The 23,381-nt window shown below is 40.3% G+C and overlaps 1 protein-coding gene across 1 annotated transcript in view; it reads left to right on the top strand.

Moving 5' to 3' along the window:
* focad (focadhesin) overlaps positions 1 to 23,381 on the top strand; it is a 58,977-nt gene that overhangs the window by 7,547 nt on the left and 28,049 nt on the right. Inside the window, exons 3-11 of the mRNA XM_084712641.1 lie at positions 1,953 to 2,027; positions 2,595 to 2,749; positions 5,539 to 5,637; positions 16,320 to 16,421; positions 16,647 to 16,872; positions 18,032 to 18,241; positions 18,338 to 18,425; positions 19,283 to 19,476; positions 19,607 to 19,867. Coding sequence (XP_084568767.1) covers positions 1,953 to 2,027; positions 2,595 to 2,749; positions 5,539 to 5,637; positions 16,320 to 16,421; positions 16,647 to 16,872; positions 18,032 to 18,241; positions 18,338 to 18,425; positions 19,283 to 19,476; positions 19,607 to 19,867 — 1,410 coding nt within the window. The remainder of the gene's footprint in view (positions 1 to 1,952; positions 2,028 to 2,594; positions 2,750 to 5,538; positions 5,638 to 16,319; positions 16,422 to 16,646; positions 16,873 to 18,031; positions 18,242 to 18,337; positions 18,426 to 19,282; positions 19,477 to 19,606; positions 19,868 to 23,381) is intronic.

Raw genomic sequence — 23,381 nt, 5'->3', positions numbered from 1 at the left:
CCTGTAAGCTTTTTGCCCATTCCCATTTTCGTCCTTTAACAAATAGCAAACATATAATCTATCTGTCAAAAGTAGTTCTGTGGTCCTTTACTCCCTCTCACTCTATCCCCCATTTCCTGTCTATCTAATGCTGTCCTGGCAATAGAGCCTAAAAAGCCCCCCAAACATCTGAAAAAAAAGTCCATGATACGATATTTATCAAAAATTAAAAAAAACAAAGAAAAAACATCCTTTATCGAATAATAAATCTAATGTGTTCAACATTTTTTGTTCCTTTAAAGTGTACTTTTACTTTTAACTTTAGGTGCTTCTGCTTTCCTCCTTTGATAGACTCAAATAAAAGTAGCCAGCCATGACATAAGCATGTGCAAAAATTGCCAAAAATCATCTTTGAATTCTGTATGTACAATTGTAAAATGAAAATAATGCAGCATTCAGTAGCAGTCCTTTAATAAAACAGAGTAAAGATAATAAAATAATTAACCATGGAAGATTATGGTAAATGTTATTACAGTCCAGTATGGTATCAAGGCACTAAGCAGAGCCTAACTGATAAATCAGTCAAACAATATCAGCCCAATAATGGCCTCTGACAGCTATATCAGGCAGCCTATATTGTAGTTTGTTTTTTATTTATTTATAATTATTAAAAGGTTCCATTGGTCATCACATGTTTGTCACAAGTGTCTGATAATCAGATTTGAGGGATATACTCCCTAATATCCGTATCAGCATCAGCCCCAAAAATCAGTACTTGGACTGAGACTGATGACCTTTCTCAAGTACACAAGAACACAAGTACAGAGAAGAACGCAAATTGACAAAGGGCACTTATCTCTGAGTCTTAGTCGAAGGACTTTGGAGGACTTAATTTTGGTTTACAGTAGCATAAATACTAGAAGCAGAGGTAAACAGCTAGTTTGGCTCTGTCCAATGTTCAAAAATACACCTACCAACACCCCTAAAGCTCGCTAATGAACACCTTGTATCTCGGTTTCTGTATATAAACAGATTTGATGTCAAACAACAGTTTTTGGTGTTTGTAGGAGCTGGATCTGCTTTTTGCTAGATCTCTTTCTTGATGAACAACAGTGTCCACGTATCCATCAGCCCTGCACTTTTGTGTAGCATCTCCGGCTGGAGCACAAGTAGTCAGAAATGGTTGTTAGGAGGGCTGCACAAATAATCAAAATAGAATCAAGCAATATGGCTAAGTGCAATATCCAAATCACAGAAGGGGCAATTTTCTGCTTCAGGAAAAATGCTGCAGAGATGCTCTGGCCTTTTCCTGATGTAAGAAAACATGTTTGTTACAAGCTCCAACAGATGTCAGATGTCACATCATCATGATTTTAACATTTATTTTCAGTGAAAATGAAAATGTTGATGCAAAAATCATCATTCCGACTGAACGTGAATCATATTACAGTTGCAATATCTGTTAGACTAATTGCAACATGATTTTATTTTACATTTTAAACAATTTAAAATATGTATTTCATGAAATAGTCAAAATTACCGTGATGAAAACAAACTCAAAGGTTCAACCATACTGCCTATGATTTTATCACTTGACACCCAAAATTTTCTAGTTTGCTAGCAGTCGGTAGTTCCCAACCTTTTTCCTTGGAAAAAGAAAAAGGGTATCTCTTTTTCAATTTTTTTTATAGTATCAGCTTATTGTCTTTTCATTCAACAATCTAGATATACACACACTCATCCTTACCAAAAGAGCAATAAATATTCATTATCACAGAGCTGGAGGCGTCACAGTATATGGAGTATAAATTGTGATTTTAGTTAACATGTGCAAATTGAATTCTAGGGACCTCAGAGCAGACAAAGTCTTGGGGATCCTCTGTGATTTCTGGCACCTCCTCTAAGGGGGTCCTGAACCCCAGGTTGGACTTAAATAGCCAAACAAACCAATAGTACATTGTTTTTTGTTTCAGACGGTGAGAAATCTTGTTGCTGCTGTGCTAAAGGAGAAAGGAACAAATGGGCAAATCACACAGTCCTCCACACAGGTGAGTTAGTCATTAAAATAATGTGTTTTGTGGCCTAAACTCTCAATGAAACTTTGCTTAACTTAACCTAAGGGTTAAGTAAAGGTTAATTCCAAAGAAAGTTAAAGTTAAATAATCTATTTCATTAGGCCTTTAAAACGGCAGCCACTCAATAGACTGCCTTTTTTTGTTTGTTTGTTTGTTGTTTTTTGGCTGGTGAGTGAAGCAAATCTGCTCGCCACATGTGTATTTTACCAGCATATGCCTGGTAAAATGCTGGCAATATATAATTTAAACAAATAAGATCCAGAACTTGAGATATAAACAAGATAACCAGGCTTTATCAGGACATACAATTTGGAGTCGTCAACATAGAAATCTCCCCAGGGGGAGCATATAAAGGATAAACAAGAGGGGACCCAAAATATATCCTTGGGGGACCCCACAAATATATAGAAGCACAAGAAGAGGAGGCATCACCAAGCATTACAGAGAAGGACCTATTTTTTGTCCCTTCTTTGTCTCAACTGAATACCTCCACTTACATAAGAGTTATTTTCATTCTTGTGTGTTGTTTCTGTTTACCAGGGTCCAGCGTTGGAGGCTCTGTGGCAGCAGTGCAGCAGTGACTGCGCCCTGGTGCGTTCAACCTGCTGCGACGCCGTGGTGCTGCTGGTGGATCAAGGCCACGCAGACCTGCAATACGTCCTCAACAGTGTCCTCAACCTGCTGCCCTCTGCCAGGTAACACTCACACACAGTCTCAGTGACAGCATCATGACTATAAACTCATTGTGGTGGGTCCATCAATAGAACCCCATGGGTTTGAAGGGAGAGCTACAAAAGTTAAAGTAGAACTGATTCATCTTGCAGGTGAACGTTCCTGAATCCAACTTTATGTTTGTGTTTTGATGTAACCCTTTTGCATTTTTTGGGCCATTCCTGTATGCAAAAATAACTTTTTGAACACCTTATAATTGACCTCTCCCAAGTCCTTTCCTTGTGCTAACAGTGGACTAAGCTTGGTACCTGGTACAGTTTTTTTTCCAGTAGAGTGAAGTCATGACCTGCTCTGCTCTGACTCTGATTTGCTAGTACTCATTTCCTTCATTGGTCTGAGTCATTTGGGTTGGGTAGGTTTAGGCATGAGGAGTGGGATTAAGTCAGAGTAAGGGTAAGAACATCAGAGCCAGTTTGAATTAAATCAGAATTCAAATATGCCCTTACTTTCATGACTAAAATTCATATGGACTTGGAGATTAGGACTGAGGCTAAATCAAACAAATTCAGTCAAAACCAACACACAGTATGTACTGAACGTAACACAGCACCTCTGTGCAGAAGCATAACTAAGCTTTTACCAATAGTGCACTGCCACATTGTCCTCGTCCCCCCTTCTGACTTGGATCCATTAATGTTTCTCATGTCCCGACCATCAGAGCAGGAGAATCAAGTCTAACTGCAAAGTGACCTTTTCTATTCAAAATAATGTGACTCATCTTATGTGGAAAATGTTGAGGCAGCATTTGAAATGACCTTTTTGCCAATGGTTGTTGGGACAAAAATAGCTGGCAATATTTTTATTTATTAACAAAAGATCAATTGACTGTGTATATGTTTATGTGAAAGGAGCCGCTTGCAGTGACGAACCCACAAAGAAATATCAACTCAGCAGTTTGCTTCAGCTTTTGTGTGTGTTTTTAAAACATATTTTAGCTTTTAGTTTTGTTTTTACAGCCCCCAAATTTTACTGTTCACTTTATTCTCACAGCTCTCATCAACCTGGCTTCCAACAGGAGCAGCAGCTGTTTCTGTGAAAGGCTCTAACAAACCCACTACCTGCTCAGAACAAAACAACAGACACAGTAGGAGACTGCCCAGCACAGGTGTGGGTTTGAGTAACATTATTTGGACTCAAGTCGTAAACTTGGTGAATTAAAACTAAAATTGACAAAATCAAAAAAGACTTGCAACTCGACTTAGACTTTAACACCAGTGACTCATGACTTCACTTGGACTTACTGATACTTTCCCAAAGCCTAAATATTAAAAAGTGTATCATTTAAAAAGTGTGTATCTGTCGGTCAATTCATTGCCCTTCACCTCCTGAATCAACTAGCATTACTATTCACTCTCAGAAAGTCCACACTTAATTCCCCAGATCCACTTTGTTTGAAACAATTCGACAGCTTCCAATCAAATTGCAAGAGAGAACCATGAACAACTAACATTATCTTACTGAGCTTCTGTTGGAAAAAAATATACCAAAGATAATTTCATTTATGTACAAAAACTTCAAGATAGTCAACAAAAATTTAGCAGCAGTATGCAAAACATGCAGATTGAAAATTACAGACACAATAACTTCCGGTTTTGTCCAACAGTTAAATTTAGGTGGCACAAAGAAAAGCGAAGACTTAAGACTTACTTGTGACTTGCAAAACTACAACTTGTCCCCACCTGTGCTAGCTGGTAAATGTACTGGAACATTTAGCAAAAGACAGAGTTAAATTTTTTTCCTCAGGAGCAGGTGGAGACCAAACCCGAGCTAAAAGAGTGTGAGTACTGGACTTGTATTCTTCAGATGGACACAAACATGACAAATGAATGCTAACGTTGCTCTGTGTTCATAAAAGAGCCATGGTTTGCTAGCCAGTTTGTCACGACACCTTTATAGGGTGATAATGTGTCAGATCTTGTTTTGCAGGTTATTGTGCTGCCCCCAAGTGGCCAAAAAATCAATCAATGCCATCTTAAAGAAAAAATATGCATATACTTTAACAGCAGCATACCACAACTAGGATTAGGTATTATTTGAAATAATTTGATGCCACACAATGTTCATTACCAACACCAAAAAGAAACTTTCTCAATACTTAAAGAAGTATAAAAACTGAGCAAAATAATTCTTGACCAAAAGAAAAGATTAACCAAAAGTAAGCTCACAGACCTTTCAAGCATGTCTCATGGACATCTTCCGCAGGACAATGAGATGCATTTTGAAGGCAATGAGAAGGACAATACCGACTAGACAGCATTCATGTTTTTAACCAGAGCCTACACACATCAATCAACCTGGTTTAGTTATTTTTTCACAGTTTTGAAGGACTCTCCTGCCTGTCAGACAGTAAAACATTCTCCTCATGTTGTTTGAAAGTTTCAAGGAATAGCTGAAAACTTTTTGGGGTTTCTTTGTCAGTGAGAAGTTAGAAGGTGTTTTTTTTAGAGTTAGTTCTGCTACATAGCTACCCCCAAACCCCAAGCTGTCATTTCTAGATTTTTGTTTGCTTAAACAAATAAGTTACATCATGTTAGTCAGTAAGCTTTAGAGATATTGTACATGTATATTTGAACTGTGGACAGAGCCAGGCCAGCTTGCTTCAGTCTCCAGACTTAATACTAAGCAGTCATATCATAATGTAAACAAATAAGCTAATTTTCCCAAAAGGCCAAAAGGTTAGCTCCTCTTTCATTGTGGTTTGAGTGTTTCTTGATGTTTTCTGTGTTCTGTTTTTGACTTGAACTGTGAACAGAAATGTCCAGGGGCTGATAAAGGTGATTGGACGGCTGCTACAGATGCAGGCAGACCAGAGAGACAAAGACACACACTTCACCTGTCCCTACTCTATCAGGTCAGTCTTTATCATATACACACACTTCCTTCACTCCAAAATCAAACATACATATTTTTCCTCTAGATAGTCTTCATCTAGACAGTTTCGGTGTGAGTTGCAGAGTTTCCAGAATCACGAAATGGTGATTTAAGGGCTGGGACATCCTTGGGTGGTTCCAGTTTCCTCAACGGGAAGTTGTTTTTCTGACTTTGGTGTGTTCATGTGCTTTTAAGTCGTAAAGTGGAAACAACATGGATGCTACTAGACTAGAGGGTATTAACCGTAGAGCAGGGGACTTGTTTTCAGGGTTATTACTAATAAATAACATTTCTAATTAACAACAACAAACGCTTAAAATTTAATACTATATTACAAACTACATGTGACCAAAACTACATGCAATATTTGAATTAATAGAAGATTATCAACCAAATATTTACTCTTGTCCACTACTTTTCTGCACATATGATGTCAGCAGGCAGCAACTCAGTAACTCCAGCAACTAAATTTTCTGATTTATTGTTCGACTTGAGGGGGCATTCATGTGAATTTTTCCAGTCGGGAATTTATTTTTCCCATTATTCCAACACCATGTGAATGAACTATTACACTTAGCAGTGTTTCCCACACAGAGAATTTATTTGGATGGACACTGTGACCTATTTTGGCATATTTATTCTTTTTAATTAGTCTGAGATGACTACGACATCCGTGATTAACCCCGTTGGAACCCATCGGGTGTGGGTTGGGTCAGGCCTTGTTTCTCACATATTTCACGTTGGGTTCAGGCTATATTATTATTATATTATTATTATTATTATTATTTGCCAATTTAGTCATTGCCAATTCCAGCTCCCTCCATGGATTGTCGCCGTCACTGCCAACCCCTACTGTTTGGTGCATAGAGGAAACCTTGTTAATAAGAATATTGGTCAGTAATTGGGTTTGGGCTGAAATATTCTGATGCGGGTCGGTTTCAGTTTTTGTTGAGCTTGTGCCTTGTTGAGCTCAACTTTTCAGGCCAAGTTAATGCTCTAACAGAGTCTCCTGTTTGATGTACAGGCCAACTTATGCAGCTGTTTAGTAGAATATTTTAAGTGCACCTGGTTGGTGTCAATGTCATTCAGTACCACGCTGGTTTCGATCCATCGATGGATGTGAAACTGAATCGTGGGTGAATATATTTATGGAAAAAATCCAAAATGCATGTTGTGTTTTCGGGTGACTCTATAAAGTATAATGCTGATGAAGAAAGTCAACAGATCAGACAGGAAATGAGGGGAAAAGCAGGGTGAGCAGTAATTAAATTAGTTTTTGAGTAAACAGTTAAATAAGGTGGAAAATGAAATAGAATTAAAGTGGTAAAGTCAGAAATAAACCTTTTAATAGAGAAATATACCCCACCCGAGGAAGGATGAAACAATGTGTACTTTCAAAATAAAAGTCTGAGCAAAAACGTGAGGAATTCAGAACATAAAATCAAATATTTTGTTTTGTTCACACAGTAGGTCCCATAAAACCATAGTTGGGGACGTGCCGCTGTTGGAAACAAACTGGTGTAAATGATTAAATGAATGGTGGCTGAATTTCATTTAGCTTCTTCAGTTTCAGGGAACTGGTATTCTTCATGTTGACTCACTGTCACATTGTCATGGCTTAGTGGGACACTTAAACAGAGCAGAGCCATGGTTAATATTATTAGTAGCACCTGTGCTTTTTCTGTCGGGAAGAAGGCTCATGAGGGATTATTATGGACATTTTGGATGCACTTCCATTCAGATTGATTTCATTTGTCTGGATAAACAACTTGCTTACTTAAAAGTGGTCTGATTGTCTGACTGCTTGTGTTTCTCTACTCCACACTGTGATACAGTACGCTGAGGCTTTAACTTAATTCAGCAAAATAATTTAGTATTTAATTTTGTGAACTGACAAAAAGAGCTGTAAAAGTTCCAGGTGAAACAAGGAGATAGTCTGTTCTTGTTCTTTCAATGAACCATCATCAAACCTTTATTTGAAGTCAAAAAAACATTGAGACCACCCTCATTTACAATAAGTTTCAAAAGTCAAAAATAAATAGACGACAGCACAGAAAATAGTCAAGCCCAATTAAAACAGTTACACATTCATTACAAGAATTCTGCACACTTCAAAAAAAAAAAAAAGTTTCCGAATTCAGAGCGTGTTCAGGAGACTTTTAAGAGTCCAGAGTTTCGATCAAGCATCTGTGAGATGGGCTTTATAGATAAACAAATACCAATGCTTTTTTTGCCCCATGCCTTAGAGGACCAACCCAAGTTACCATAAAGGATAACATGGTGAGTGCTGTACCCATCACCAGTAATAAATTTTAGGGCAGAATGATAGAATGATACTAAATAAAGTAACTTTGCTTTTACTGTAGTATCTTACTTAATACTTTTTACTTTAGTACTAGGGGGAGGATTCCCCCAGACCCCCCTACAAGAGAGTGGTTTATGAACATGTCATGAGTTGCTGGTCTGAATTTATACTCAGTAACTCTCTCAATGTTAGATCCAGTCACGGTGGATTTATGCATACTACTGTAATCAACATCTGGTTCTATGAAACAGCAAAACACTGTTTTGTTTTATTTGAATTCAAGTTGCAGATTCTCATGGGCTACTTGTACAGAATCAGCAGCACAATACACAAATGTATCATCAGCATAAAGATGAACTTAACAGCCCTTCAATGAAGAGATAATATCATTAATATAAAAAGAGGAGAGGACCAAAAAGTGAACCTTGTGGAACACCTTTTGTGACTACAAGCACACAGATTTGACAGTCTCCGTCTTCACACATCGAAGTCTCTCAGACAAATAATTCTGAAACCAGTGGCAGTCATTTCCATTAAGGTCAATCCTGCATAACCTTTGTGATGATCAACTGTATGAAGTGCTTTTGATAGATCTATAAAAAAGGCAGGCTAAAGCTGACAGATATTTCATTGGAAGAGAACAGTCTTGATTTTATAATACAGACGATACAATTGCAATTTGATAGTGAGGCTGTTACTCTGTGGTCCAGGTCAGTCTAACTGGTTGAATATCCCCAGGCAGATATAGTTTAGTGTCCCTCCTCCTCTTCCTTTTCCCCCTCCTTCTCCTCCTCCTCCTCCAGTCTTAGATCTGCACCTCTGCCAGGATCATGGGGCCTCCTTAATCAGTTACAGCGGGTGATAAAAAGACTGAGCTGCTTTGTCTTTTTTCTTTTCCTTTTCCTTCATGTTTCCTTTCCTCCTGCTTTCAATGTCTCCCTGTCTGCCTCTGACACCCTTTCCACCTTTTTTTCCCCCTCACTACTGCTTAACCTATCTTTCTCCACATCTCTATCCCTTCTTTCTCCCTCTCCTACAGTCTTCTCCTCCTTCCCATTGTCCCTTTCTTTCTCATTCTGTCTTCATCGCTGTCTCTGCTGTCTGCTTCTGTCTGGCGGCCTGAACCTCCCTGGTGGGAAGATGAATGTGTTGAGGGCAGCAGGGTGGCGCCGTTGGCCTGGCAGTCTGGCCTGCCATTGGTCGTCGGGCCTGGCACCGCTGGGTAACTGTAAATGCTGCGGGATTAATGGAGGATGCATACTGGTGCCCATTGTTGACCGTCTGCTCGCCGCTGCCCTGTGCAATCTGCTCCTGAGACTGTGAGCCACTTCAGCCCCCAGCAGGATCAGGGAAGGTTCAGTCCGCCACACCACCTCATTTCTCATGTGCCGTTAGTCTGGCTGTAGTGGTGGAGTCTGTCCGGAGTGTCCCCTGCAGGCTTTCCCACATACTCAATTTATCTGGCCTGCCTGCTCAGGTACAAGCAAATGAAATCCACATATTTATATTGAAATGTGTCTGTGTTCCAATGAGTCAATAGATATTCAACCTGTAGCCTTTTTATCGAACCCTTTTTCTTTTTGTTGAATCTCATGTGTTTGTGTTTTGACTTGTTTATAATAAACCTGGGTAGTTAGCATTAGCAGCAATAGCAATCACAGCTGAACAGGTGAAGACATGTCAATAGAAAATCTTAGATATAGCCATCACTATAACATGGCTGATATTGGATTCTTCTGGCCAATATTTAGTATTTTAATATATTCAGTAATAACTAGAAAATTTTGTAGAGTACAGGGCCTTGCCAGGCAACAGATGGTGAAGCACCTACTGCAATGTCGCCACAACTGGCAGACGCAGCCAAAGATTTGCAGATTTCCAGCAACATTAACATGACCTCCACATACGTTGTCCCGAGCTGAAACAAATATTCAAACTGAAGCAGTTATTGATCACTTGCACTCCCTAGTGGCCAGTTAAGAAGTATGAAAAGCATAGAAAAAATAGAATTTTGCCACCAACCAGTCAAAAGTTTACAAAGTCTAGAGTCTATGAGTCTATGAGTAGTGATGACTTTGATGGAATTTGATATGGAACTCACCACTATATTGACCTTTAACTTTGAAGGAATTTAATAGAAGGTATTCAGTGTATTTTTTAGCAAAATGGAAGTTCTCCAGTGATTTCAGTGAATAATTTCCAAGTAGAAACATGCTGTCTTTATTTGTCTTTATTTGTCTATGCTGTCTTTATTTAATTTTTACAGAGGAGGACAGAGGACTGATGGAGAGCTGAACATTTTGATGTCACAATCAACTTAACCTTTGACCTTTTGTATGTAAAATGTCATTACCTCATCATTTTTTCCCATTACATGTGTGTAATTTTGTCATAATTAGTGGACGAAATCTTGAGTTCTGGCCAAAAATGTGTTTAGTGAGGTCACTGTGGCCTTGGCTTTTGACCACCAAAATGTAATCAGTTAATCCTTACGTCCAAGTGAACATTTGTATCAAGTTTGAAGAAATTCCTTCATGATGTTCTTGAGATATCATGTTCAGAAGGATGGGATGACCTGAAAACATAGAGCCTGTGGCCACGGCTATCACCAGCAGGGAGCCACAAAAGATAATTTTCAAGGTTTTTCAAAAATCCTGAATCACAGAGGTCTTTCAGCATACAGTCATGAATATTCCCCAAAAAAAATTAGGCTGATCGGTCCTGTAGTAATCAATATTATCTGCGGACAAGCTATAGGTCCATACACACAGACACACACACACACACACACACACACACACACAGAAGTGTTTACATGATCCCCTCCCTGCATACAGCTGTCGGTGATTACAGCTGATATTAATTTTGGAAGATAAACGTTATTGATAGAGATCCCTCAAATTTGGACATTAAAAAATCCAGGCCAAGTCGTGCACTGAGCAGGACCTTTTCCAACTGAAAAATCAACACGCCAGTTCTTATTGGTGGACAAACTATGTACAGTACTGGTTGGTACCAAAAAGTAAGGAGGTTAGATGCAAGCCCTAGTGATTAGAAAGGACTGGGACCTCACTTATAGCCTCATTTATAAAACAGACAGATCAATTTTGATCTAAAGTATGACTTTGGCAGAAAACCATGTATAAGTAGTTCTTTATAAAGCCTTACTTTGACATGGAAGTGTTCTTATCTCTAAGTAAATGTCCAAGCCTGTGGTGAACTATGCATTAGCTTCATGAGCAATATGATTGCAATTATGTGTTGGACAACCAAGTATTTAGTCCACAGAATAATACATGTTGTCTGGCTTCAATCTCTTCTACCATCACCATGATCTCATCTTCCAAACAGTTTGCCTTTCTTTTTTGGTCCACGCTATTCCGGACTAAACCCTCATTTGTGCATTTTATAAGGGGAAATGACTGATTGTAAGTAGTGATAGACCAGTTAATCAGGCGGATCATCTGGCATTTTGAGATAACTGGTATCAGCCGATGACTGCGCTCACAAGACTGATAAACAAAAAATGCCTGCAGGCAACCTTGTCATTGTGGCTGCTCTGAAACAATGTTAGCACTCCCACATGTGAGTTGGTGAAAATGTTAGTTTGAAGATTGTCATGCATCCTGCTGTAAACTTTTGCCTGATTGTCCTTGGTGATTATCATCTTTTCTAAACATGAATATCTTTCTCCTGTCATCCTAAATGACAGCAAATCTAATCTAGAACTGTTACTGGCTACTGTTCAGTATTAGGGGTGTCAGAATTGTAATAATAAATTTAAAATCGATTGAAATGAGCTTTCACTTGCAAGAATCGAATCAAAAGGCAGAATCTGCCATTCGCCCAGTATTTTTTTGTGTCCATCCCTGCCTACTCGCGGCATCTGGTGTGTGTCCAAAAGAAAACCACATTGAAGAGGACACAGCGTAGCTTGCCGCCTGTTATATCACACTTGATACCATATCTTTACAAAGAAATTTTATAGTGTAAATGAAAGTGGTCAGGCCATAAAACCAATCATCTGTTGATCTTAACAGATTGTCTCACAATGTTACAATCAAAATGTCAAATATCACCATGGCCTTTAAATTGAAAGTCATTTTGAAATGTGAATTTGGGGAATTATGACACCCTTTTTCAATATATATTATGTCATGATGTATAGAATCATCTGTACCCTGCTCTCCCTTAAATACAAGTCACCTTCTGAAATGTACAGCACAACACAAAGTATTCTTCTGTTTATTAATTAATAGAAATTCCATCTAAAACAACACATTAGTGGCTTACATAATCATTAATGTTAGATTATAATGTGCAATGGAATTATGCATAACTATTTTTCTTTATTATATACACTCACCAGCCACTTTATTAGGTACACCTGTTCAACTGCTTGTTAACGCAAATATTTAATCAGCCAATCACGTGGCAGTAACTTGGTGCATTTAGGCATGTAGACATGGTCAAATTCAAACTGAGCAACAGAATGGGGAAGAAAGGTGATTTAAGCGACTTTCAATGCAGTATCGTTGTTGGTGCCAGACAGGCTGGCCTGAGTGTTGCAGAAACTAATCTACTGGGATTTTCACACACAACCATCTCTAGGGTTTACAGAGAATGGTCCAAAAAAGGAGAAAATATCCGTAATGTTGTGGGGGATATTTTCTTGGCACGCTTTAGACCCCTTAGTACCAACTGAGCATCATTTAAACACCACAGCCTACCTGAGTATTGTTGCTGACCATGTCCATCCCTTTATGACCACAGTGTCCCCATCTTCTGATGGTTACTTCCAGCAGCATAACACACCATGTCACAAAGCTCAAATCATCTCAAACTGGTTTCTTGAACATGACAGTGAGTTCGCTGTATTCCAGTGGCCTCCACAGTCACCGGATCTCAATCCAGCAGAGCACCTTTGGGATGTGGTGGAACGGGAGATTCATATCATGGATGTGCAGCCAACAAATCTGCAGCAACTGTGTGATGCGCTCATGTGTTGGCTCGCTGTCATGCTTTCAAACCGTAAATCTGGTCTGTGCCCTGAACGTAGATTTCAGTTGGTGTAACCTGCAGACATGTTCAGGAAGCTGAGCGTTCCAGCAGACAGATCCTACCTGGCTCATTTATCTGCCAGCACTGTGATTCAGCTGTGAACTTGGAGTTGAACGAAAAGGAAGGAAGGTCCCTGCCTCGACTTCCTGCCTCTTCCTTTGTGTGGGAGCTGAAAAGTGGGCAGCGGCGTGAGAGGCTGATGGATGGGAGCTGTATTGAAGCTGAGGGTTCGGAGACGGCCGCAGGGAACCTGAGGAGGGGGGGGCGAGATGGTCAGACAGATTACACCATGTGAAGAGTGGGAAGAAAGAGCAGGAGGAGGCGGGGGCTGTGGCGGCTGAGTAGTCCATGTCTGGGCCACGCTGCAGGCTGTCACGGGCACAGACACGCTCAGTCACTGAACTTCCTTCCTACGCTTAGATATGTGCTGATTGATGGAACGCACTGGCTAAGTGGACTTGATGGAGGTGTTGTGTTAACCTCTGGCCTGTCTGTGGGCTTCAATCTTAACAATACACAGAGACCTCACCTTGGATTTGACCTCAGTGTTTTGTCTGGACTTAATGGGTTTGCAAATTCAAGAGTAATGGAGACTGTCTGTTGTTTACGCAGGACTTGGACAGGTGAAGGATGGGAAAACCTGGCAATGGTGGCATTGAGAAACTAGCTTTTAAATGACTGATGAATTTTATTGCAAATAATAAGCAAACATGAACATCATGAAAGTATAACTTGAATATTAGAGATGTCATGATAGGAGTTTTTGTAGGTCCAACAACTTCAGCAGAGTGATACCTCTTCTGTCTAGCTGATCACGTCTCCCCAGTTTCAGGAGTGACATTCTTCAGTTTAGACCTGCAATGATTAGTTGATAATTAAATGGATCACAGACTATTTTAGTAATCGATTAATTGGTGGGAGTCATTTTGTAATGAAAAAAAGTCAATATTCAGCATAAATCATTTAAATTTAGCTTAAATGTGAGTATTTTCTGCTCTCTTTTTTCCTTTATGACACTAAACTGAATATCCTTGGGTTGTGGACAAAGCAAGACATTTTAGGACGTCATCTTCCACATTTTTCACCATAAGCTGACATTTTGTAGACCAAACAAGTAATTGATCAGTTGAGAAAGTAGTCAACAGATTAACCGAAAATGAAAATGATGGTGAGTTGCAGCCCCGCTCCATTTATCAATAATTCAGCTGATTGACTTCATAGTTTAAATTTGGATCAGATGTGTCAGATGAAGTAGCTACAGCTGTTATTTAAGTTTGTCAGGTATGTATTTGATCAACATCTAAGAAAATATAAGTAAGTAAGTAATCGGATTAGACTAGGTATTGAGAGATACCCAAAATTAAATATTAAATATAAAAAAGTGATCAGGATGCTTTTTTCAAACTCCAACCTCATCCCTAAGGCTGTATTCAGACTAAATCAGACATTGTGGTGAAAGCACCAGTCCTCTCATTCATGCTGGAAAAATGCAGCAGCCTGTGGCAAAAAGTTGAAACAGAATCAACCACTGAAGAAACGCAACTTGATGTCACGGCATTAGATATGCCTGGATCAGGGACATCACCGCCCAGCATGTAAGCCAGCGATCAGACTGGTCCACAGTCGGCCTGAAATGTCTCTGAAACCGGATGCTATCCAGGTGGACTTCATGGACCATATGATGACACCCTTTTGCAGTTTATACTGCAAAATAAAGCTGGAAGGGGAAGGTACCTCTTTATAGTTTATTCAGGTTTTAACCAACAGATGGCACTATTGATCTTTCCAACCATTATATCTATGTTTCCAACAGAATCCTCCTACTACAACTGTTGTGTAAAAAGCATTTTAAGATTTCATTTTAAAATTCCCTGACGCAGTGAGGGGTCACCTTAGGCTTGGTGAGCCACTGGGCTTGCAGCGCACAGGGAGAAACCCTGATTTACAGTGTACAACATTGAGATTGAAGTTCTCTTCTCAGGGAGGTTTTAGTCATCCTAGCAGTATTGATCAAAAGGTGTATATGTTGATCAAGACTGAAATATCTCAACAACTTTTCCACAGATTGTTGTGATATTTTGTGCGCACATTCCTTGTCCCCAGAGGATAAATTCTAGTGACTTTTGGTCAGGGCTGTAGCCAGGGCAAAACTTTAACCAAGATCCAGCAGCAGTAATGTGCAGTTGTGGAGAGATTTCTTTTTCATTCCCCACAGTCTTGAGAAGTAGCTTCCATCTAGAGAATATCTTCTACAGTATGTCAACATCTACTAGATTCATGGTCACAAATTGTGAAATGTCTCGAGAACTATCAAATGGACCGCCATTAACTTTGGTACAGATATTCAAGTTCCCCGGATGTGCATTTATATGCTCCAAAGCTGTCACCCATTGTGAGGCATCTAATCTGCCTGACATATAGATATGTAGTGAGGAAAAGTAGTATTATAATGAAGAAGAAGGAGTAGTCTACCATAGATCACCTATAAGGCTATAAACCGTTTTGACTTTTTTCCAGCACTTTTTGATTTAGTTGGTGTTTTGGTGGATTCTGACTTTGTTCATCTTTTCAGACAAATGTTTGAACAACTCATTATTTTGAGCCTTTCAACCATTGAGGCATTCATCAATCCATAAATCTTTTTAAAGTCTCCCAACAGAAAACTTGTATCAACCACAGACCAGTTTTCTTTTGCTTGTTTTTGTCCTTCACACATAAATCACCTAATTTCACCTCTGTGTGAGGCAAGTATGTGCAGAAAGAATATATTTATTCCAACCACAGATAAACCATCAGATTAAGTGATGCTTATAAGACACTATTATTGGCGTTTTGAACAGATCAGCAAAAGTTTACATCAGTCCTCTCAACTCAATTGAAAATTCCATCAGATTAGAGCTGATCAGGCCAGTCTCTTTTGATTGAGGTGGTTCCATGAGGCATTTTTATTCTATTTGGAGTAATATTTTGATTATTTGTGGAATATTAGCTCACGTAAACACATGTATCCTGAAGACTCTGGCTTCTTCTCCTGTAGTGCCAACATGAGGTTGGTGAGTGAAGGTGTGTGTGCGCAAGTGAAATCCCTTGACAACCATTAGATGGATTACCATGACATTCAGTTCTCAGATTCGTGTCCCTCACAAGGGAATGAATTGCGATTTCCTCTGTGATTACTTAACATTTTATCCAGCAGATCTTGTAACGTCTGGGTCACATGCACGAGATTCAAACTGAACTGGGAGACTGGATCTGTGATGCGAACATGGCCTTTGCTCTGTCCCGTTGTTTTACAGGAGCAGCCCTCACCCGTACATCACAGCCCTTGAGAACAGAGTGGACTGCTGGCCCGCTCTGCTGCTGGAGATTGATGACTTCATTCAGCAGACTGCTGACAGGTTAGCATGACTGCTATGGAGGCCTTGAACCCTCCATCCAATCACTCCCTCCTTCACCGCGTGCATTTCAAAGCCAGCAGCCCATGCGAAATAACTCATCACACACTACAGTCAACTGACAAATACGTACAGACACACACCACGGCACATGCAGTATGAATTATTTTCTTTACAAGGCTTAAGTTGGAGCAGCTTATTAACCCTCTATGCGTACATATTCTGCAGGAATGAACCGGCCTACATCACCATGCTGGTCCCCTTCTTGCGCTACCTGTACTGTGAACCTCAGAGGCAATCCCAGCACGCCCTGCTGCGACACAGTCTCATCAGGGTGCTGGTGCCCGTACGTCCGGGAGCTGGTTCGGGCCTCCAGAACAAGGACCAGGCGCAGACCTCTCCGGTGACTGACAGCCTGCTGCGCTGCCTCTGTCAGCTGGTGCCACACATGCAGGTGACGCACTGATGATGGAGTACATTTAGGCAATAATCCACAAGAGGCCGAAGTTAATAACTGCCTCAAATTAATTGCGTTTTAAGGTAATTGTAATAAAGAAATGCAGGCAAAAATTAAAATGTTCAACATACCTTTACATAGTGCCCACACGTGATTGATGCACTGAATTTAAAACGTGACCATGACACTTTGAAAAGAAAAAATACCACACAAATGAGAAATTACATTTACAAGCAATTAAATATAACTTTGCTCAATGTAATACTCTAAATGGTTTAGCTGAGCGCCTTTAGGCAAAGCAGGTTTATTTATATAGCACCATTCAGACACAAGGCAATTCAGAGTGCTTTACAGGAGCATGGAAATACATTAAAATAAAATGTTTCAGATCATAAAACGAAAGCTAAAAGCAAGCCAATAAAGAGTTAAAACATTACAACCCCATTGCATTTAAAACACACAAAAATAAACCCAGTAACCAGTAATGTTTTAAGCCCTGATTCAAATGAGCTGACAGTTTCAACCAACCTCAGGTATTCAGGAAGTTTGTTCCACAGGTGGGGAGCAGAGAAACTAAAGTCTGCTTCACCTTGCTTGGTTTTGATCTTTGGAACACTGAGTAAACCCGTTCCAGATGATCTGAGGGGTCTGGGTGCTTCATAACGTACAAGTAAATCAGAGATGTGTTTAGGCCCGAGTTTTGTGCTTTCTAGGCAAGTAATAGGATTTTAAAATCTGTCCTCTGACACACAGGAAGCCGGTGCAGTGATTTAAGAACTGGTGTAATGTGCTCCATTTTCTTGGTGTCATTGAGGACTCTGGCAGCAGCGTTCTGGATGAGCTGCAGCTGTCTGATTGATTTTCTTACTCAGACCTGTGAAGACACCGTTACAATCGTCCAACCAGCTGAAAATGAAAGCATTAACACATTTTTCTGTATCTTGTTTAGACAGAAATCCTGTAATTCTTGATATGTTTTTAAGGTGGTAGTAGGCTGATTTAGTAATTGTCTGAGTCCAGAACTATACCGAGATTTCTGGACTGATGTGTAGATTTTAGTGTCATGGATTCAAGAGGGAAGTGAGGGGAAAGTAGTGGAGTAAAAACTAAGAGCGTCACGAGTTGGTGTTGTTGCTATCGTCCTGTGTGCCGACAGGTGGACAGCGTGGAGGCGGTGCTGGAGCTGCGTGGATTCGTGGACGCTCTGCTCCAGGGCTTTATCGTGGCCTCTGAAGAGCGCTGGAGGACCGAGAGAGCCGGGCTGCTCCTGCAGCTGCTCTGTGCCTGCCAGCACTGCCTCAGCTTAAACGGGGACTGTCGACCTCTTCTCAACTTATTACAGCAGCTCCTGCCTGCCTGCCAACAGGTGACACTGGAACAACGTTTTAGATGATTATTTCTTTTTAACACGCACTACAGTACATTATGTGGGCTCATGTTTAACCTTTATCGTTATTTGCAGGAGCTGCCATTGGACGAGCTGTTGATGGGTGTGGCCCTGCTCCTGCTGGAGGCCCCTGCAGCTCAGCAGAGTGGCCTGCTCACTCTGGGTAAATACATTTATATCTATTATTGGGTGCTAAGGATAATACATCCAGTCCTAGACACTGTCTTATGAATTAGTTCTTACTAAAAATCATCACTGACAGCTTATTCATGGTAGTAGTGTTAGTGTCACTGTTCTGTACTGTATTAGATGTCAAAAATAAGGACAAAATATTTCAAGACAGGTGATATAAGATATAAGAATGCAAAGAAATGGATTTGTTGTATCTTTTTTGACATACTAATAATTAACTAAGTGAAAGTAAGATAGGATGTTTCTTGAAGCTGTGGTGGACACAGCTAAGACAAACAGTGGGGAGATTAAAACACGTTTGTGATTTGAAAACAAATTGAAGTCAGAATAAATGACTGTAAAACAATAAATAAAATGAAAACGCTTTTTCCTTTTTCCCATTTCTCACTGACTTTTTCTCAAAAAATTACTAATTTCTTCCCTTAATATCACTTGTTTTTTAATGGCATACTGTTGTTATCATTTCCTGGATCATTCTTAAAAACTCAAAATTGCACGAGTATTACTTTGTTCTGTTTTCCTATAATTAGTTCCAGAGCACAGTTTTCTATCTTCTTAGAGATCATTAAAGTCTGAGCATGCTCTGCATTTAAATGTGGTAAATAAAAAGTGATTTATTCATACATTATAAATTCTAATTACAGCTACTATAATCCTTCCTTGCTACAGATTTTCCCATGATGGCACGTCGAAGTCCTCCACTCTTGCTCTGTTGCTAATTTAGTTCATTTTTTTCTCCTACTTTCTCTTGCTTTACAAGCTAATTTGTCCACATGGGTTCTGTAGCCTTCATGGGATTTTTTGCCTGTCCTGGTCTCTGTCTCACAGCGCTGACATTAGTCTGCGAGCAGGCCGAGCTGTCGCCCTGGTTGAGTCCCGTCCTGGTTCTTCCTGTGCTGCAGCTCCTGTCTTGCTCAGGCCTCACCGAGGCGCTGGCTGACCGGCGGACTCACACTCTCAACCAAGACCTGGCCCACCGCCTGCTCCGCAGCGTCAGCAGAGAGACAGATAAACGCCAACAGGTAACACTGAGGAGGCTTCATTTCTGTAAAAAGAAAAAAAAAAAAAATCTTCATGGATATGTTTGAATGAAAAGATGTAGGAACAAACAAACATTTGCTTTAATTTCTTCCTGTCTTTCCTGTTACTCAGTCTCCTCCCCCACTGGCCCTTCCTCTCAGCTCCTGGTACAACGAGCTCAGCGTGGCTCTGTCCATCCTGTGCAAATTGGCAGATGACCCAGCAGCGGCGGCTGATTGGCTGCTGTCCGTCAGCTCGGCCCTGTCGTCGAGCCAGCGCCAGCTCTGCTCCCTCAGCCTCATCGTGACCCATCTCATCATCACAGGTCAGGAGGACATCTGCCAGCTGGCTCTGAACGCCAGCCAGGCCATCGCTGCAGCCGACCCCTGCCAGGTAGATAATCCACCAGGCTTAACGACACAGAGACACGCTCAGATAAAACACTTTCTTCTTCCTCCTGAGCCTTCAATAAATGACTTGAATGTCTGACTTAAGTTAAAACTAAAATATGCAACACAAATGATGCTAGTTCTGCCCTTTTCCTGCCTGGCAAAATAACCATTTTCCACAAAAGTTTGAGTATTCCTCCTCATAAGAATTTTCACACTATAATAATAAATACAGTACTGCAATACATGGGTGTACATTTACCAAAAACAAGAGAGATGGGAGTTCTTATTACATTTTGTAATATTGCATACTGTGCAGAATTTATCTTACAAGGCAGCTGGATGCCTCATGCACGAATCCATCTTGCCAGGCTTCAAGTTAACTGTGTTTGCACCAAAAGTGGTGCAGCCAGTGGCACTGGAACGTGTTTTGAAGTGGGGGGAAATCCAGCTTTGGATGACGTAGCATTAATATGTCAGAGGTATTTACTGATCAGACAATGAAGACAGTTCATCTTCTGATACCTTGGCAGCTTAGCTATTAGCCACTGGTGCAGGTATTTAATTTGATATTTAATTTGAAAATTCTTTTCTCAGGGGAGCGTCACATTTTTTGTGGTGTATTTCACATTCATGTTTATACGAGGTGTAAACAGGCTCTTAGCTTTAGTAGTGGTTGCTAGGAGCACCTCATATTTTAAACGATTTTTAAGATCGATTTAAGGAATATGTCAATGTCTTAGTTGTTAGAGCTGTTTTTGTATAAGCTGACAACAACCTGTGCAGTTGTGTTCACCATATCAACACTTGTTGCTGTTTTAGTGGCCATTTTGCAGTTTTCATGGATATGGCTAGCTAGCTATGTAGGGAGATAACAGCCCTATTCTTAGCCCCATGATTGGTCAACTGTTTATACATTCACAGGTAACAGCTGTCAGTAAGTACAAACATTAGACTCATTCATCACCCACATCATCCTTGCAACTTGATTTTCACAATCTAGTAGTCTGTTGGACTCGAGTCAGACTTGAATCACAATTATCATGATTTTAGATTTGTCTTGACAATATCAAAAAAGACTTGTAACTTGACTTGGCCCGAAACACCAATGACTTGTGACTTCACTTAAGCTTGAGCCTTTTGACTTGAAAATATTTGATACCCTCCCTCAAGCCCAAAAATTAAAAAGTCTGTCATTTAAAAAATGTGAATCCACCACACCGCTCATTTCCCCTCATTTCCTGAATCAGCTAACGTTAACACCTTTCATTCAAGTTGACTCTTAATTCCACAGATCCACTTTGTTTGATCCAATCCAACAGCGTCCAATCAAGCTGCAGGAGAGAACTGTGAAGAACTAGTGTTAGGTTACTTAGTTCCAATTGGACAAAATTACACCAAAGAAAATGTGTTTCTGTTGCATTTTTTCGTTTTTTTTGTTTGGTTTCTGTATGTGAATGATAACATCCAACTTTGTTCAGCATTTGAAGTTGCTCAAAGAATGATAAGTTGAGGCTGAATTAACATAGCTGGCAAGCTAATGCTAAGCTAACATTAGCCTAACACCTAAGTAACTTTTTAATCGAATGAGGCTGGAAACTGTTACATCATGGCTTGTTTAGGACTTGAAAGTCAAAGTTTAGAATTTGGGACTTCAGTGCAAATACTTGAGACATTTGCAAATTGCAAAGCAACGACTTTGTTCGGCCTCTGCAATCTGTCGAAAAAAATAGAAATCAATGGCAGCAACAGTGAGTAGTGAAAGTAGAGAAGTATAGATGAGTATTGGTTGATAGATATAAAGCAGGATTGGATCCTTAAATTCATCATTTCATTTACAATATGTTGATGTGTTTTACATGTTTTGGACAGACAGTCATTTACATTGGCTTTGAAACTTAAAAATGCAAAAACCCTACCTGCCTTCAGCTGTTGTGTTTCTGCAGTCGTATAAAGAGTGAGTTTTAATCTTACAGACTTACCTCTGACCCTCTGGGACTGTAAATGGAGTCACCAGCTCCGGAAGATGATGTGAAATATCACATGGTGCTCTAGGCTCCTCATTACCCGGGCTCGTTAGATGCCTCTGAGTATTCCCCTGCTGGCCTAATTGCTCCCAGAGTGCCACTTGCGCCGGTCGTTTGATGCGATGGTAGAGGGTTATTGGCATATTTGAATCCATTGGATTTCCCTCCTTGCAGTATCACATCACCTCACATCTGTCTGATTACACTAACAAACACCTTGTGAGTTTGCAGTGTCTCTTTGTTACAAGAGGTGGATGTAATAAAACTCACAATTATGTCATTTATTATTGATTTATTTATGATATTTTATTGATTTGAAGTTTGTGGTTGAGGGTCATCAACAGACTTTTCAGGGAGTTACCTTGAAGAAAAACCTCTACTTTGTCCTCTGCTCTTTCTCTTCCTCTTGAGCAGGTGAAGTGGTTGCTATGCAACGGCCAAGGTGCAGGGCAGCAGTAAGTGCTTTATGTTAATTAAAGGCTGCTACACTGCAGAGCTGTTGACTCCATCCATCCAAGGACCCTGACTAGTTCCTATTTTTGACCTCGGCACTAAAGGGAATAATAAAGTGTTAACCCTGCGTTGTCCTTCATTCCGCTCCATTCTTGTATCCATGAAGCTTTAATCGATCAGCGGGGATCAGAGTGTAAGTGAGCTGGGACTCAGACGTCCATGACATGGGTTCAGACCATGAGAGTGGGAGGTGGGACAGTCTATAACATGGAGTGGTTAATCTGTGTGTATTGATACTGTCACCACAGCTCTCCCTGCTGGGGTTTACACATATGTACAGGTTTGGCTCTGCATCAACAAATATGGTTCTTTGCAGTAGGAGAATGTGCTCCCTGAAGCTTGAAGAATACCAAACTAACATTTTACAATGATGCAGTCAAATAATTAGAAGTCTATGTCAAAGAAAAATTGAGTTTTCCCTCTAAACACATTATACATTATAGAAAACACTTGCTGAAAACCTGAGAACTGTGTAGTACTGAATTGAGGAGTTAGACCGTTAAACTGTTATTCACAGGTTCAGAATTTTTTGGGGAGACCTGAAATATGCCTCTTGAACCGACACACAAACAACACCGCCTCCCCCTCCCCACACCATCCCTAATGGTCAGTTACCTTCAGCAACTCTCTCAGTCCAAATCAGCCCCGCAGTTCATTTTAGCCCACTTCACTTCCAACAACCTGACACTGAAGAACAGCCTGAAACATGGACGCTCCGTCAGGCAGCTTTATTGGACATGTCCAGACACGTTTGAGCCACCAGAGCCAGAGGACGGTGACAGGATGGTATTATTTTTTTCTTCTGTGTCGGGTTGTTGGAGCTGAAGTGAGCTCAAGTGAACTGCTGGACTGATTTGGACTGAGAGAGTCGCTGAAGGTACATTTGTAATTGAGCGCTAGGGAGGTTGAATGGAGGGGAGACAGAGTTGTTTGTGTCAGTCTTTGGAGCTTATATAGTGTTGGAGGACCATGGAGTTA

Source organism: Lutjanus erythropterus, chromosome 23, assembly GCF_056507025.1.
Source record: "Lutjanus erythropterus isolate fLutEry1 chromosome 23, fLutEry1.hap2, whole genome shotgun sequence".
Taxonomy (NCBI): Eukaryota; Metazoa; Chordata; class Actinopteri; order Lutjaniformes; family Lutjanidae; genus Lutjanus; species Lutjanus erythropterus.
The sequence above is the reverse complement of the archived record's forward strand: the minus strand, read 5'-3'. Positions and strand labels throughout refer to the sequence as shown.